General features: G+C 38.2%; 1 protein-coding gene across 5 annotated transcripts in view; it reads right to left on the bottom strand.

The window, feature by feature from the left end:
• exoc6b (exocyst complex component 6B) overlaps positions 1 to 17,973 on the bottom strand; it is a 119,690-nt gene that overhangs the window by 60,155 nt on the left and 41,562 nt on the right. For all 5 annotated transcript variants that reach the window (XM_037546660.1, XM_037546662.1, XM_037546663.1 and 2 more), the window contains exons 8-12: positions 13,908 to 13,976; positions 3,495 to 3,578; positions 2,552 to 2,598; positions 1,822 to 1,942; positions 300 to 371 (exon numbers count right to left, since the gene is read on the bottom strand). In XM_037546660.1, the coding sequence (XP_037402557.1) occupies positions 300 to 371; positions 1,822 to 1,942; positions 2,552 to 2,598; positions 3,495 to 3,578; positions 13,908 to 13,976 (393 nt within the window). The remainder of the gene's footprint in view (positions 1 to 299; positions 372 to 1,821; positions 1,943 to 2,551; positions 2,599 to 3,494; positions 3,579 to 13,907; positions 13,977 to 17,973) is intronic.

Genomic DNA, 17,973 nt, shown 5'->3' with positions numbered 1-17,973 from the left:
AACTCCAATCTGATCATATTGCATCCTATTTTCAATACAATGTTTGACCAGGAGTGTTCAAACGTTCAACTGCCACCATATTACATTAGGATCTGGAGTTTGACCTGATAAACAGCAGCTTGTTCCATCCACTCAGAGATAAAGTGTCTAATTGTTATGTAACCTCTGCACCTTTCCTAACTGGAGTGTGGATACATTTTTTCTTGCGAAGGATTCATCTGACCCAAGAATGCACTTCTAGAAGGAATGAGATGTACTTCTGGGAGGAATCTCAGATCATCAAAAACCAACCAACCCACCAGCAGTGTGTCTGCAAAAAGGACTATGAGGTTCTTCAGATCCAGAATTAGGTCAGGGTCAGTGCAGTAGGACTGTTAAGGGACAAAACAAAGCAGAATACTTTAAGGACTGCAAGGAAGTCAGCAACAGGAAATTTTAAGTAATGACCAGGATCTACTAGGATTAATTACCCAAATATAATTCTTTTTTTAATTATATAAAAATAAAATTGTATATTTTGACACATGTTAAAATCAGATGTGTAGTAGTACTAGTAATATTGTTAACAATAATAATAATAACAGTAATAACTTTAGTTCTGCAAATTTTAGTTACAAAATCTTGTGTTATATATAATATATATTATTTTTATAAATATATTTTATATATTTATATAATATAAAGAAAACACTGAAAGTCTGAATTTAATTTAATAACAAAATCACAAAGATAAAAAGACCATTTAAGACCATTTGTGCCACATTCATAAACGCTAATGCTGAAGGATAACTACTGAAACTATCAATAACAGACCAATTACTCAAAATGGAATCCTGCCAACCATTTTGCATGTGTAGTAACCACCTCCTAACCATCTAACTAGGTATAGTACTCCAGTCAAATTTATTTTACAGTCAAACCTAACTAAAAAAAAAAAAAAAATGTTTAGCCAACTGTTCTGCTAATGGGCAGCTACTAAATGGTCTCAAAGGCATGTATTTATACCTAGTTAGCTAGCTAACAGTGTTTGGAGTTTAAAATTGCTAATCAGAGTTATATTGTTTGGTTGTATTCTTTAAGAATGCTAGAGTTCATAAAATCTAACCAGAAAAGTAGTAAACCATTCAGCCATTATGACAGTGATAAGTTGTTACTTTAAAATAACATGGTAATTGTAAATTGGTTGGATTCATTCAGAGCAGACGTTATATGAAACATTTAATCCAATCCAAGTAGAAGAGGGATTTTGTTTAGTGGAAAAAAAAAATCCATCATTTATGTTTTCCATTAATTTGTAGTAGAAGTTGTTAAAGACTTATTAAGGTCCAGTCTTCAAGAGAACAAATTTTTTTTTTTGGTTTTGGTCCACTGTCACTGTCTCACTCTCATTTGGGCACATATTACACACACACACACACACACACACACACACACACACACACACGTGTGCACGTGCACTCTATAGGGACAAAAACATTAGAACACCAACACATTACACTCACAGGGGCTTTTATGACATTACGAAATCCATAGGCATTAATATGGAACAGAAAAGCACCTTCCCTAAATAGTTCCCACAAAATTGGAAGCATTGAACTGTCCAAAATGTCTTACTCAGCTAAAACAAAGATTTCTCTTCACTGGAACTAAGCGGCCTAGACAAACCCCTGAAAAACAACCCCATAGCATTAGCCCTAGTCCACCAAACCTTTTATTTTTATTTTATTTAAATGGATACCCTTTACATATGCACATACCCAAAGAACACAAAATATACATAAAGAATTCAGTGGTACAGAGGAAAAAGCTATAGAGACATACTGAGTGGGTACGTAGTGCTGCAATCGTCTTTGACAGGGCTAATTCCCATAACTCCTCCACATAAGCTCTATTCACCAAGCCTTGAGTTGTATGCAGGATGTGGTCCTCTACTACAAAGAAACTACAGAGTAAGAACAAAATAGATTGATGAAAGACACCAATAAAGGCAGATAATCATCTTACATAACATGCTCTTGTGATGTTAAATTTGTTAAAACTATGCAAGGCAACCATAAGGAGATACAGATCATATACATGAGCATGTGGCTGTCCAACAAACTCTGGATTCTGGGTCCAGTAGGCAGCACATCCCCATTCTCAAATTTATCCCGCTGTCGGAGTGCCCAGGGAATGGCCCATGCCACCAGGATGTTTACGGAAGCCTCTGCTCCAGACGCCGACCTTCCCCATATTCCCATCCAGACGCTTGGAATAACACCCATCTGCCACTCCATATCCCTGAGTCCATAAATCCTGCAACCTGGCAGCTTTTCCAAGAGCCCCAGGATGGAATATTGGGAAGGAGGGTTGCATTTGAAGGAGGGTAAAAGGTTTGGACTTTGAAAGTAGAAGAGTGAATGACTGTGGCATGAATATGAGTGGAATGCCACAATGCACTTACCATTTTTAAGTGCTTTATTTAGTCCCAGAGATAATTACAAGCATTAAAAATCATTTATCACATTCAATGTTTTAATTCAAAATTCAGCCAAACGCATGGCGAACTTACCCTACAATTTGATTGAAGTACCGTCTGTATCCCTCTAGTGTTTCATGCTGCAGTCCACACACACACACACACACCAGACAGAGGAAACAAAAGGTAGCAGAAAAGTTTTAATCTATTCTTTTTTTGTTTTCTATAATGCCTTTATATAAACATACAGTATTCCTCATTGGAAATGTAGTCTCTTTGCTCTGTGATGAAGAACACATTATCCATATTGGCTTTAGGATAAAGGTAGTGGCACAATTTGTAAGATTCTTCAAAATGGTCAATACAGAAGGGCGCAAACAGAAGTGTAAATAGGGGGTCTTTCACATCATATTTTGTGTGTAAATTTTCTCTAGATTGACAAAGCACTTCTTGTAAGTCGCTCTGGGTAAGAGCGTCTGCTAAATGCTGTAAATGTAAATTACAGATGGCAGAATGCCACTTTTTCCTTTGTGATACCAACACTGAAAAACCTTCAGCTGATACCAATCCAACCCCAGTTCTGGTGACTCAACACATCACAAATTTCTGGGACTAGGAACCTCTGCTTTAAAATTAGCACATCACTTTCAAGGAGTATCTAAAAGTAGACCATGATGCTAAAACTACTGAGATTCAGAACAGTTGAAATGGACTCAAACACAGAAACAAACTGAAATGCTGTCAATGTAACATTCCTGGAATGCATTCCAGACTATTGAAATGCACCAAACCGTTGAATGAGATTTTTGCCAGTGTCCTGTACAGGTGTGTCCAGGCGGAGCATGGAAAGGTCAATTTATACAGTTGTAACTACCAACATGTTTTTCATGTACTATATATTTCCACATAGGCAATTAACGCCATTTGCCTCTTGACTTAGCCTTAAAATATTGCTGTTAGTGTGGGAGGTGCAGTGAGGACGTGAGGAAGAGTACATAAATTTGAAGACAAACAGAGTGGCAGGGTGAGTGCATACCATGTTAGAATGTGGTTGCAACACAAGTCGAGCTTGTTTCCTCCTCTGCTTCCTGTAGTAGTTCTCAAATGTATCCCGGGCACCCTGGGTAAAAACACATGTTTCACTCAACATCAAAAATGGAGAAAACAGAGCAAGAGAATGACTTTACTACAGTACCACAAACTGATATGGCAGGTGCCAGTCATGCCAGATAGCTCCAAGTCTAAAAGAGCAAGAAAAGGCACTAAACGAGAAAAAAAAGGGTAAACAGCAGAAGGAGAAAAGGGGCAGAGCATTTGAATGATCTGATGATTTTCTTTTGCTGGAACAATAGAGAGAGATAAACCAGAATGATTTTCACTTAAGAGTCACAATCAACTTCAAATAAGAACGAATCAGTTGGCCTTTCCTAATCACAAAGCACAAATTAGACTGATTGCAACAGGGGTTGCAGAGACCAAAAACAAAAAGGCTCATTCATTCAGGACTTGGAGAATTCAACCTTTCCAAAACTGCTTAAAACTGTCGTCCCCACCGCCCTCCATTCCAGCACAGTCTGTTATCTGAGCAAGACTCCAGGGCAAAGAACCCAGGTCTCAACTTTTAAAAAGAGCAGATACTAATAGGGAAGGGAATGAAAGAGGAAAAACAAAGAAAGCAGTGCTCATGTGATGGGGTTATCATCTTCTCCTGGTCAGTTCCTCTGAAGTATGAGCTAATCATTTAGCAAGACCAGGACCTGCACTCCGTCTCTGAGCACAGATAAAACATCAAGAGTGGCAAGAAAAGTGCACAGTGGTAGGCCTCACATGTCCACATACTGGACTGCAGTGCTGTGTTCAAAATACTGATATTGCAACATATTGTGAATAAACTCTTGGAGATATGCAATACAGTTATGGGTGTTGATATTGAAATTTCTAAATCTACTTTTATACAAAACTAAATTACAGAGTAGGACATTGATGCCATCTAAGCATGAGGCACATTTAAAATGGGCTAAAACAGAAAGACCAGGCATTACTTTTTTATGAGGAAAATAAGAAAGCTGTGTCACCTGCAGCAAATGCAACATAAAATCCTCAAGCAGCATAATGAACCTTAGTATTTCAAGGCATTATCTTGAAGACGCAAAAGCTACTAAGTGAACTAAGTGGGGGGTAACTAAATGATCTTGTTTTGCAACTGACCTGGACAAAACAAGTGTGAACCTCATCTTCCTCAAAAGTGAAAGGGAAAAAAAAAGCCAGCTGGAGATTCGCATTCTAAGGAGTTTACCATGTGGTGGCTAAAAAATAAAGCTGAAGAAACGTCTGTACTCAAATATTGGTATTCATGTCGCTGATGGTTAATCAATGGTCAAAAGTACAGAGCTGGCCATCTTACTGATCCAGTTGATAACATGAATCAGAACAGATATAAGTAACATTTGTGAAGTCCGACTAAACATTAATGAAAGTAAGACAGAAAAAATAAAGCCACATCATATTTTCCAACCCCTATGTAATAAAGAATCACTGTTAGTCTATAAGGCTACAAAACTGTGCTACAACACAATTGGATCTTTGGGAACACTATAATGACAATTAGTTTTGCTTCAGCTATAATACATATTCACACCCACGCATGTGTTCAAGCTCAGCAGCAACCAGGGCAAAGAATAAAAAGTTCTTACAAAAGCTAAAAGAAGAAATTATTTCACGGCTATAAGTAGATATCCCAGACACAAAGTTCAAAGAGACAGTTAAAAATATCATGCACAAGTTTAAAACTCATAGCACAGCAGCAAACCAACCTGGGCATGGAAGAAAGAGTAGCATTTCACCAAGAGAAACTCTTGAACAGAACAGCTAACAAAGACCCTCACGTTTCTGCCAAAGACATGCAGTATGACCTGATAAACACAGGAACCTAAGTACCGGTGACCATTGTAAGAATAACACTACACAAGCAAAGACTTCATGCCCCAACACCTCGTCACACACAAGCAGGAATTTGGACAGACCTGTGGTATTCTGGGAGACAATTTTATGTAGTCATGAAACTAAGTTAGAACCCATGGATCAATGGTATGTCTGGTGTAGAAGAAGCAAGGCTTGTGACAAAATAACACCATCCCCATGGTCAAACACGGAGGTTGTTCAGTCATTGACAGCAAGAACTGTCAATCTTGACAGTGCATGACCAGCATCAGAAACTAAAGAAATATGATTCCTTCAGTGTATAAATTGAAGCAACTAAAACAACTTTCCAGTAAGACAATAGGCGTCATTCACCAACTGGTCTTAAGAAGAAATTTATCTTGAAACCCACTTACGCAGCTTTCATGAACATTGACAAATCACCAGTGTTTTCTTATTTGGGTGTCGTTCTTAGGTAAGAACAGAATCCACACACACTTAAGAGCACAAAGGTGCAAGCAATTCTGTAGTTTAAGAACATGTGATGAATCTGACATGGGTGTTTTTTAGGACCTTTCTCAAGAACAAATTTAAGAGAACACTTGGGAAGACATTGGTAATTTAAGCTCTATGCATGCAACCAAGTCAACCAATGCTGGGCTCAGGGGTCAGTCCTGGAATGTCCTTGATTGGTCATCCCAGTCCCAGACCTAAATCCCATTGAAAACCTTGGGTGGGACTTAAAGACAGCTGAAGCAGTATGGAAACAAAGGAAAATTGAGCTGGAAACTTTTGCATATGAGTGGGCAAAGATTCCAAGAGAGAAATATCAGAAACCTGTGAGCATGTAGCATGGAGGTTATAAAGTGTAAAGGTTGCACCATAAAATACTGACTTTGGGGGCTGAATAATTTTGCTCACTGACATTTTTGGAGAGAATGATTTTTCTTTTGAACTGTTGGACATAAACGTCATGCTCACAAAATAAGCTTGAACAGGCAACAAATCCACTATGAGAGTTTATGAATACCGTGGATGATTGTTAATATAAATAAAGTTTAATGCAAACCTAAGTACCTTGAACTTTGAGGTGGCTGAATCATTTTTAGTACAACTGTACTAGTCTACCGCAACCCTGATGGAGAAGCGGCATAGAAAATTAATGGATGGATGGATGTACTAGTATAGCATGGTGCACTGAAATAATGCGAAGAAATAACAGGGGCAATGAAGGAAAGGCAGAACCAGTACTTTTCATGAAGTCTGTCTTTCTGGAGCCTAAAGGGTTCAAGGTTGATTTTTTAGTAATTCTGCAGTATGGTGACATGGATGTCTGACTGACCAAAGTGAGATATACAAGGACAACTTGGGGCACACGGGACTGACATTATACAAAAACAACGGTCAGAACAATTTCTGTTGAAAAACCTCTGAGAACACTGAAGAAAAGTCACACAAACAATGCATGAGCAGATCCCTGGGAGAGATGCTAGAGGTTAAAAGATACATGCCTCGGCCTGACCCTGTCCATAGGGACGTGCACATTCCTACTTTATGTGGACCTCCTCTGCCAGACTTCTCCAATTCCTGGCAAATACAGAGGTCTGTTTCCTCCCTGATACAAATGTATGCGCACATACACACACAAACACACACTCAGAGGTACTATAGTGTAGTAGGTCATCACTGGGTGAAAAGAGCCTGACCTGGCAAAACATGCATGACGCTCATCAGAGTCATGCAAAAAGAGCTAGATGGAGATATTTCATTCTGATTTTTATTTCTTTTGAAGGGAAACTAAAGTTTGACCTTTGGGGACCTTTGGGTGTCAAAAGGTTCCCTTCAGCATACTGCTCCAAAAATATTATTTACTTTTCATCATAAAGACACCAGACTGTAAGTAACATTAATCTAAATGACATAGCTAGGGCAACATGATGATGACGATGACGACAATGATGATAAATAATAAGAGTTGTTGTTGTTGTATACATTTGTATAATACTATTAAGAACATTTAAATTAAACAAAAATTGATTGGTTATAGCTTATTCCAAAAAGTGTGATCTAGGGCTGCAACAACTAATCAACATGAATAATAACACCTTAAATTTTAAAAAAGGCAGCAGTACAGGGTTGTGCAAAAACTATGAAAACACTATTTCAAAGTCATCTAAAAAAAGACTGTTTCCTGTATGATACACAGAACAGAGTTCAGCAGGCAGCAGGTCTGTCAGACAGTCAGCATTCACAGCAGAAACTCCGCATGGTATCTTATTACAACCACAGTCAAAAGTAAATCACAGAACATCTGCTTTTCAGCTAATTCTGTCATTCTTTAGTTTAGCGGATAGAATAAGCAGTGCTAGCTGAAAAAAATGGGCACACACACACACACACACACACACACACACACGTACGTATATCTCTGAAATCGCCAGCATAACATGCATAATTATTGCCAGTGTGTTAATATGTATGGTTCAGGTCTCTGTATCTGACACAGCTGGTGACTGGACATTAGGTAACATTTATGCCAGATTAATATCTGCATGTTTTTATTCACAACTAATAAAAAAAATCAACTTAAGTCCTAATGGAACAACAGATAATAAATAATTTATCATGAAAATAGTTGTTTGTTGCAGGCCTATTATGTAAATTAACCAAGGCCTGTGAACATTTGGAAAAGTATCCCAAGTAGGATCACCTCTAAATAAAAAAAATAATAATAATACATAAGCATCCCAAGTGGGATAATCACAATTTTACATTTTTTATTATATATATATATATATATATATATATATATATATATATATATATATATATATATATATATATATATATATATACACACACACACACACACACACACACACACACACACACACACACACACACACACACACACACTCACTCACATATACACACACACACCCCCATTCAATGAGAAGATGTCATAAAATATTTGACTGCTACTCTATTGACAGATTGACAGACAGACCGACTGACCGACCAGCCAGCCTCTCACACCAAAGATTTCAATCAGGGCATGACCTTGATCCACTCTGTTATCTTGGCTACCAGCAATATCCCTGATGGCTTCTGACCTGGTCAGATTTGGTGATTGCAAGAAAGGCCAAAAGGACACAGGAGTTTATTGTTTCTGGCACATTTCGAAATTGAGTCCAAGAGAGGCCAGTCAAACAAAAAGAACAGAAGAGAACACAACGGAGGGAAATGCCAAAAGGACAAAGCAACCTAAAAAACATGGAAATGCAACAATAACAGGTGAAAGGCTCCATGGAACTGAGGTCAATTTTTATTAACACCTCAGGCTGTTACAATTCTTTTTTTGCTGTTTTCTTTGGCTTATTTCAGTCCAGCAGCCTCTCTCAGCATGTACCACACAACAGGTCAACATTCTGACTCTGAAAACAGAGTCACCGTTTTCAATATAAAACCATTTTTAGGTATTTTCAGGATTCAAGAATTTTTCATATGATTAACAAATTTGTGATTATTCTACAATAATAATTCTGAAAATCACACTGGCTGATCTCCACTATCCAATTTTTGGGCACTTAAATCAGTATTGTCACAATTTTCATATTGATCGGACTTTCAATTCTTTACATAAATAGGCTAACACTACAATGATACTGTATTTTGGGTATGGCTAATGTGAGGAATGCTAGGAGATATTGCAGTCTCACTGCTAATCTTTTCTGAACATGCTGAATCAGGCCATGCTTAAATATTTATCAATACAAACTGATATACTGGTTTATACTGAAATTCACAGAGGCTGCTTCAGTTAGTTAGGCTGTAGGAATTTAAATATCACTGCTGTTGGAAGAAAGTTTTTGGAAGTTTTTGATGTAATTTAAAAATGCTTGGTAATGCTTCCCTTACCATCCATTTCTTTCAGTTTTTCAGTTTTTTTTTTTTTGTCTTTCCCATCTCTCGCTCCCTCACTCTAACCATCTAAAGATATTTGGAGAGCAGCCAATCTAGGAGTCAAAACAGACAAAGAGGGAGAAAAGCTCTGTCTCCTGCCTTTCCATCCCCTGGGTCATCAACAATCTGCAAATACAAGTTCCTTCTTTTTTGCCCTCCTCATTCTACAACCTCCTCAGAGCTTAACATAGCACACTTAAGAGCAACATGCCTTGAGTGTCCTTTTGTCACATTACAGTGGTGAATTGTTTACATAAAGTCTGCTTAAAACAGTAATGGGGCACCAAGTCAATTACCACTTCAACATAACTTCCTGTGAATGGACACACTTCTAAGATTCTGTACATACAGTTTGCAGAGTGTGTGTGGGTGTTCCAGAAGAACTAGCCCTTCTGGGACATCCTATGTAATGCATTTAAGAATACAAGTATGGAGTATTTCCCAGGGTCTGGAAGCCAGAGGTCAGCCTGACATCAGAGGAAAAACAATGTGCAGTAGTATTCACTTTCAGGAAGAAATAAAGACACAGCTTTCCTACTAAAATTAGTGGAGAGAAACACATCTGGTCTCTTCTATTAGGAACTGTGATGTTCTCCTTTCTTTATCTTTTATTTGAGGGTGTCCTGGGTAAATTTGTAAAATTAAGTTTTCTCTGGGGAATATTTGGCCTGTGTTTGTTTTGTTTGGGTATTATTTACTGTTTACCTCAATTGCTTTTTCTGTTTAAAGGAGAATTCCATTTTTATTTTACTTTCTGGATAATTTAATAGCTGAGATGTAGGGCTGAAATGATTATTTGAGTAACTCGAAAAATTCAATAACAAAAAATGTTCAAGGCAAATTCTTTGCCTCGAGGCTTCATTTAATTCATGTCACCAAAGTCCATCTATTTTAAAACGTCTCTGCTATTGTATCATTCCCGCTTTGTAGACTACTGTGCAGCTTCCGTATCAGTTTTACACGGACTGTTATAACTGACGCACTTTTCAAAGATTTATTAGGCTGCGCAATTTCTTTTGCTCTATATGGCAATGGTGGAAAACAAAGCTACCAGTGCGCGTAAAAGTAATCAAAATGACCAGTGAAGTTACACTATACACATTTCTGCATGTTGATAATGGTAAGATAGTTGTAAATGTGAAAGGGACTTATTTACCAGCAAGTAACACTAACATGAATTCATTTTCATAAATTCCTTTTAGGCCAAAGATTTAGCAGACCTATTGTAAATGGCATCAGGCAGAACCTGTAATAATTTTGTGTGGCTGCTTAGCGTGGAGTAGCTTTAAAAGACATAACAGGAGAACTCTGCCAATCTTCCTAAATTTGTGCATAATTACATATTTAAGAAATAAACAAAATGACTCTGCGTGGTTTGATGAAAAATGTGAAACTCTAGAAAATTTTACAATGTCATAATTACTCACAGTGGTGGTGACTGGAACCAAATGTCTTAAGTGTTTATCACCTCTAAAAGCTCTCACAGAAAGTTCTTATATAAAATGATTACAAATGATTATGCTGACCGACACTCGGGATGTTGTGATAGTTTTAAGAGAAGGTTTTGGCCTAAACCTTTTTTTTTTTTTTTTTTTTAAAGCCATTCATGGCAGAGTTGTATAGTGTCTGCCACAAATATTGGCAATTCTGGTAAACACAAGCAAAACAGGCTTAGGGGAGTGGGGCATGTTATTGCTCATCATTTTTGATATTTCAATCAAAATATTAAAAGATATAATCTTTTTATCAATGACAAAAGAAAACCTAAATGTTGGCAGAAAATAAACACTCTCAAATCTGTGTGTGCCACAATTAATGGCACCCTTTCGTTTAATACTTCGTGCAGCCTCCCTTTGCAAAGATAACCATTTTAAGTTTTCTATAATGGTTAAAGAGACAAAGGAACACATGGCAAATAATCGGAGACAGTTCTTCCACATATAACCTCTCCAGAACCTTCAGATTCTGAGGCCAACACTGTGGACTTTCCTGCTCATCTCACAGGTTTTCTATGAGGTTTAGGTCATGTGACTGGGATAGCCATGGCAAAACCTTAATTCTGTGGTTAGTGAACCATTTTTGTGCTGATTCTGAGGCATGTTTTTGACCACTGTCCTTCTGAAAGATTCAAACCACAGGCCAGTTTAAGCTTCCTATCTGAGGCAGTCAGGGTTTGATTTTATTTCTGCTGGTACTTGATGAAGTCTGTGATACCTTGTATTAGAACTGTCCAGGGCCTTTGGATATAAAACTGCCCCACATTATCACAGATATACCACCATCCTTCTACTTTTTCCGCATGGCTAGCTTTGTGTCCACACCAAACTCAACTCTAGTATTTGTTGCCAAAAACCTCCGTTTTGGTCTCATCTGACCATAAATCATTGTCTGCAATTCCTCAGCTGTGGATCCATGGAGAATCCACTCAAACTATCCTCCTCATTGTGCATGGGGTCAGTATAGACACACATCCTCTTCCTGGAAGATCCAGCTGTTTTAAGCTTCTCAATTATTGACCTTATAGTGGAAATGGGTATTTTTCATTTAGCTATTTTCTTGGAGTCATTTCCTGATTTGTGCAGCTTAACAATCTTCCATCGTACATCACTGCTGTATTTTCTGGTCTTTCTCATAATGATGAATAAATGAGCGATTTTGGTATGTGGTATGTGATCATTTAAGTGGTCCTAAACACACAATATAAATGGGATTTCACTTTTTAGAATTTCAGGGGTGCCAATAATATTTTTTTTTTCATGACAAGATTCAGGTTTTTCCTTTTAATCATTACAGCTGACAAAGGCTTTTTGCTAATATTTAGCATAAAAGATTAAAAACAATGAGTTATTAAAAATACTTTTTACAGCTCATTTTGTTCATGATTACCAGGGGTGCTAATATTTGTGGAGTGCACTGCGCATGGGTCGCAAAACATTCCCTAGAGAAAACAGTTTACAGATTTACCACTATTTCACAATTAGCAATATTACATATAAAATTCAGAAGACAGAAATAAGTTCACTGGTTGTGAGCAAAAGAGAAAAAAATTGGCTAAATGTGAGTTGCAGAAATCATGACACCTGGTTCCCATCACCACCACAGTAAAGAAAGCAATGTTGACATCTAACCAAATTAAGTATACAGAAAAGGGGGGAAGAAGGGACTTTAAACACTTCAGATGTTTTGTTTCCATTACCACCACTGAGAACAATTCAGAGAGAGCAAGCTTCTCTAGAAGAGCACATTTTACATGACGCATCTTTGAGTGAGCTTGTTTAAAGATTTTAAGGAATGGAATGGAATATTCCTTTAATTATTGTGCTACTGTCCATTCATTGTCTAGAGAACCTTAGTCTGAGAAACATATGCAAAATAAATTATTCTCTATTGTTTGCTTTCTCTCATCTTCACTCATCCTACCTTCCTGCATGCATGTGCTATGTTTGGCCACTGCTGCTGCCATCTTTCACCTCTACACTGAGCCCAAACTACTTCATTTTCTCTCACTATCCTTCTTTGTCCTCTGATGTCACTAAACAACCTCAAAGTCTCCAGAGCAGAGAGAAATGTTTCCTTTTCAATTCACATGCCATTCTCATCAGCTCACAATATAGAGGGCATTTGTACATATGCTCAGTCTGTTCCAATTTCATCAGCTCCATTTGCCATATAGGAGCAGTCTGTAGTTCTGCAATTACAGACTTTGTTCCATCCGTTTCTCTGCATTATCCCCCTTTCACCTTGTTCTTCAATGGTCAGAATCTGAACATGCATTTCCATATTCGGTACTGGCACCGCAAATGGCTGAACATGTACTGGAGCAACCATGCACATACCTATTTGGGGGGCAGTCGTGGGCTGGAGGTTAGGGATCTGGCCCTGTGACCGGAAGGTTGCCGGTTCAATCCCCAGGGCCAACAGTCCATGACTGAGGTGTCCTTGAGCAAGACACCTAACCCCCAACTGCCCCCCGGGTGCAGTGGATAGGGCTGCCCACCGCTCCGGGCAAGTGTGCTCACTGCCCCCTAGTGTGTGTGTTCACTGGTGTGTATGTGGTGTTTCACTTCACGGATGGGTTAAATGCAGAGGTGGAACTTCCCCGGTTGTGGGATCAAAAAAGTATCACTTAACTTACACCACATATCACATTTAGTTTTCAGCCAGATAAAAAGCAGCAAATATTTTGTACTTACAACCCTTATAATTGGTCCAAATCTGTATCTTTATGCACATAATGTTTATAATGTACTTAGAAAAGAGCAGTGTGACAACCCCCACCTCCATTACAGAGAACAACATATTAAAACAAAAAGACCTCAAATGTATTTGAGCCATTTGCATCAAAGCCACACCAAAGAAGTAGAATACACACTAGTAGTGAAAGGCAGTGCACAGAGTGAGCATGAACTACAGTGAGTGAGCAAAGACACAAGCAAGGCAGTAAAACATGCAACATAATGCCTTCGAATTAAATCCAAAAACATTGAACATAGCAGCTTATAAAACCTAAATAGAAGATGACCAAGATGATCATGAAAGCAAATCTAAGACAGTGTACCAAACTCACCAGTACAGTGTAGATGTGCAGACAGCGATATACAGGAGAGAAGTCCACCAAGTCCTGAGCGCCTGGCACCTACAGCAGAGAGATTCACAGCACAAAATCACAAGAAAAAGTCAGTCAATGTGATCAGGTATTCTGCACATCTTCATTGAAATGAGGGTAAACTGATCCCAGATCTGGACAGGACCTCTACATTTTATTTGATGGATTCATAACTGTAGGTATCTCACTGACATGATACTTAATTTTGCATCATTCACTTGTCATATTTAGATAAATAATACTTCAGTGCAGTTGACCACAATTAATGTTATAAAAATGAACACCATTTGTATCTTAAATAAAAATAAATTTAAAATGACCAAAACATCCCTTTAAGTACAGCAGAAGCTTTAGAATAGGTCATTCAATAAACCTTGCTACTTCTAGGTAGTCTTACCTGATCGCTGATTGTGTTAAATGAATTCAATCTTTGCCATCAAGCTAGTCTCAACGAATAAGTTTTATTTTATTGTTGCCCATTCTTCCAATCCCTGATAAAACAGCATTGCAGTTTCATTAAAAGCATTCAACATTCAATAATTGTATCATAAAATAGGTAAATATTTGGTGCAGACCATTACAAGCCCTGAAAATGTGCTGTCCGATCAATACAAATTCAGTGCTCCAAACATGACTGGCTTTTAGCCAATTTATCAATTGCCTCGCAGTTTAAATCAGTTGCCCCTTACTTTCAAAATAGCAGTTTATTTGATTCATGTTACTTAGTCAACTGATTTTAAAATGCCAGATTAACCCATTAAAGAGCAAATACTGTAATTTATATAGTGACTTTCTCTAATAAAATATACTGGAAACATTCTAGTGTATTTCATGTGATCACTTAGTTCAAAGAGAGAGTTAAAAAAAAAATAGATTATAATTAATTATAACCACCTTCTCCCCAAGTATTGCATACAGGTTTGACCCCAAACTCTCATCATATCCTGCCCTTGCAGAAAGGCATAACTCCCCAATTTTTTTCCAAACCAATGGCAGCTAAACAATGCCAACTTTTATGTGGTGCCCACAGAAAGGCAAGCCGGGACACAGAGAAGCAATCGAGTTGCAGCACCAGGAAGAGCAGTACTAAACAATAACCCAGAACGAACCGGGAGGAAAACAAAATCACATACAGGCACCAGTGCCAGCTCCGCAGTGGGAGAGTGTGGGGACAGCATGTACAAATGGCTTCCCCAGGGCACTTGTTTCAAGCCAGAGCTGAGGCTGAGGAACAGGAGAGGTAGAGGAGGTGGCGCAGGGTCAAGCAGCGGCCACTGATCAATGACCTTAAGCTTTGCTGTGTGCTGGGAAGCCCGACACAGCCGAGAGGCGGGCAGATTAAAGGCTGGCATAGACCGAGACCTTCATAAGAAAGCGCCTTCAGGAACTTCAGGAAAGAGAGTTGACGCACACGCAGGGAGAGGTGGAGTGAGAAGGAAAGGACTGAACAGGGCAAAAGAGGGGCACTGAAGTCACCACGTGGACGTTGCTGCAGGTCAACATCAGTATTAGAGGTCCCTTGGGATACTGTGGAATGAATTAGTTACAGTAAAGAATGCTGATGGCATGCTTGGTGTAGCTCCTATGAAGCAGTGGTTTCCACTGGTGAAGAGTTGAACAACATTGGGGGAAAAAGACATCTTTTATTGCTTTGCCAGGACTACTGCAACATTAGGAAAACAAAAACAATGTAACTTAAGCACTTCAGCAATGGAAGGAATTTTTAAGCCTTTTGCAAATTGTTTAAAACCTATTTTATCTGGACAACTGCTGTTTTTTGCTTAAAAATTATATAACATTGGCATTTATTCTAATCTTAATGCAGTGAATTTTTTTTGGTTTTCAATATAGTTGATAGCTAATTAGAAGTACATCTATTTTAATTTAATGATCAATAAAACCAGTTATTTGATGATGGCTACAACTAAACCTTACATGGCCTGGGCCCCCCAGCAGGCCCAAAGTTTTGTTATACACTATTTTAACCTAAGAATAGCTCATGCAGTTTGCACTGAAGTCCCTGTAGTTACTGAATAATAAGCCTTAGTATGTGATAAGTCTGGGATTTTAAGAGTTTCAACATTAAGACCTTTTGAAACATTAAACACACTCATAAAATCTCTACTTACTGTATTAATGTTTTTACTCTATGTATTTATTCTAGGTTTGCAATGGTTACTTGAGAAAGTTGACTACAATGTTTATAAGCTTAGAAAAGCAAGATCCATAAGTCACAGCGCATTACAGTGCATGACCTGCAAAAGCGGTTTCACAGCAACTCAGCAATGATTCACAAACTAAAACTAAAGCACACAAGTCTTCCAATCCTGATGACAGTGGGTGGGTAAGTAAGTAACTAACCTACGTGGCTAATGTCAGCCCAATAAAGGTAATGTTAGGTTAGTTGTTGGTAAACAGAACAAATGAACTTTACAGTAGTGTTAACCACTGGGTATTAAAAATAATGCTATAGTGAGGGAACATTTAAACAATGGTACAGCTCCTGACTAACACTAGGGGTGGGAATCTCTAGGCACCTCACGATTCGATTACGTTTCAGAGGACTGCAATGTGATTATAAAATTATCAATGGATCTTTTTTTTCTACACAGGATTTCTTTTTTTCCCCCTCACTGTGTGAAGACTTGGTACTTTTAAAGCAAAGTATTTGTAACAACCCAAAATGCTCGATGGTCCTCTGGTTGGCAGCAAGTACAACCAGACGGAAAACAGGTGGAAACATGCAATATGGTTTCTCATGCTTGTCCCTTCCAAAATACTTTGTGTGACAACTTGCATATAGTATGGCTCTTATCCAGGTCCCTTTGCCCACCTTGCTAGTAGCTAATGGAAAAGCAAAGAGACAGATTTAAGACGAACATTTGGAGACAAATGGACTTTGCATTTATAGGCACTGCAGTTTGATTCCTGGTACATTAAATCTGCAACGAGAAACTGTCAAACACTAAAAAGGTGCAAAGATTGTCAGCTGCTTTTTCGAATTTTCCTGTTCCCCTTTAAATAGAAGCTGGCAAACGAGAAGCGACTTCAGCCTCGTAAAACAGTCGAACGTTGAGAGACATTTTATAAGAAACTATTCAACTTTTCCTCAAAAGTTGCCGGAGATGGGAGGAAAGCAGCTATAGCTAAAGCTTAAAACAGCCTGAATAAAAGGTACACTGGTTGAAATTAATGTACGGCTGAATCTTAAGTCTTACTGTTTTAGGTGACAGCACTGGTTTAAAAAATATTAGAACAATAATTTAGCAGCAAGCAGAGGAATATTTTTGAAAATATTTTATCAATAAAAAAAGCAAAGAAAAATCTGTAGTTCTTGTGTTGGATGAGTAACAGAGGCTGACTCTTCAGATGTGAGCTAAAACTATAGCTGGTGCTATACAAAGTGGAGCAACATTGGATGATTCATCTTACACAAGGTATTTTTTCCCCTCAGTGAACAATGTGCCAACATTAGTTCAGATTAGTTTGTAGAGTACCCATGCACTTCCCTAAGACGTATAAATTAGGAATTTTTAATTAGTTTCTCTGAAAGCTGCCTCTGGCTGCACATTTTAAAAACAGCATGACAGCCATCAATCAGCTGTGGTAGCTGAATACCGTTTCAATATGTTCAGGCAGAAAGCTTCTTTTTCACAATGTGATTTACTATTGACTATATTGCCAAAAGTATTCGCTCATCTTCCTTCACATGCATATGAACTTGAGTGACATCCCATTTTTAATCCATAGGGTTTAATATGATGTTGACCCACCCTTTGCAGTTATAACAACTTCGACACTTCTGGGAAGGCCATCCACAGTGTTTAGGAGTGTGTTTATGAGAACTTTTGACGAATCTTCCAGACGCGCATTTGTGAGGTCAGACACCGATGTTTTGGGTCTAATTCATCCCAAAAGGTGTTTTTTTTTTTATATTCTTTCTTTTGAGAGAGAATCGGTGTAAAAGTAGAGGAGGCAGGGGATAGGGAAAGATGGAAGCAGATGATCCGCTGTGGCGACCCCTAAA

The sequence above is a fragment of the Pygocentrus nattereri genome, chromosome 2, assembly GCF_015220715.1.
Source record: "Pygocentrus nattereri isolate fPygNat1 chromosome 2, fPygNat1.pri, whole genome shotgun sequence".
Taxonomy (NCBI): domain Eukaryota; kingdom Metazoa; phylum Chordata; class Actinopteri; order Characiformes; family Serrasalmidae; genus Pygocentrus; species Pygocentrus nattereri.
This window is presented reverse-complemented; position numbering and strand designations above follow the sequence as displayed.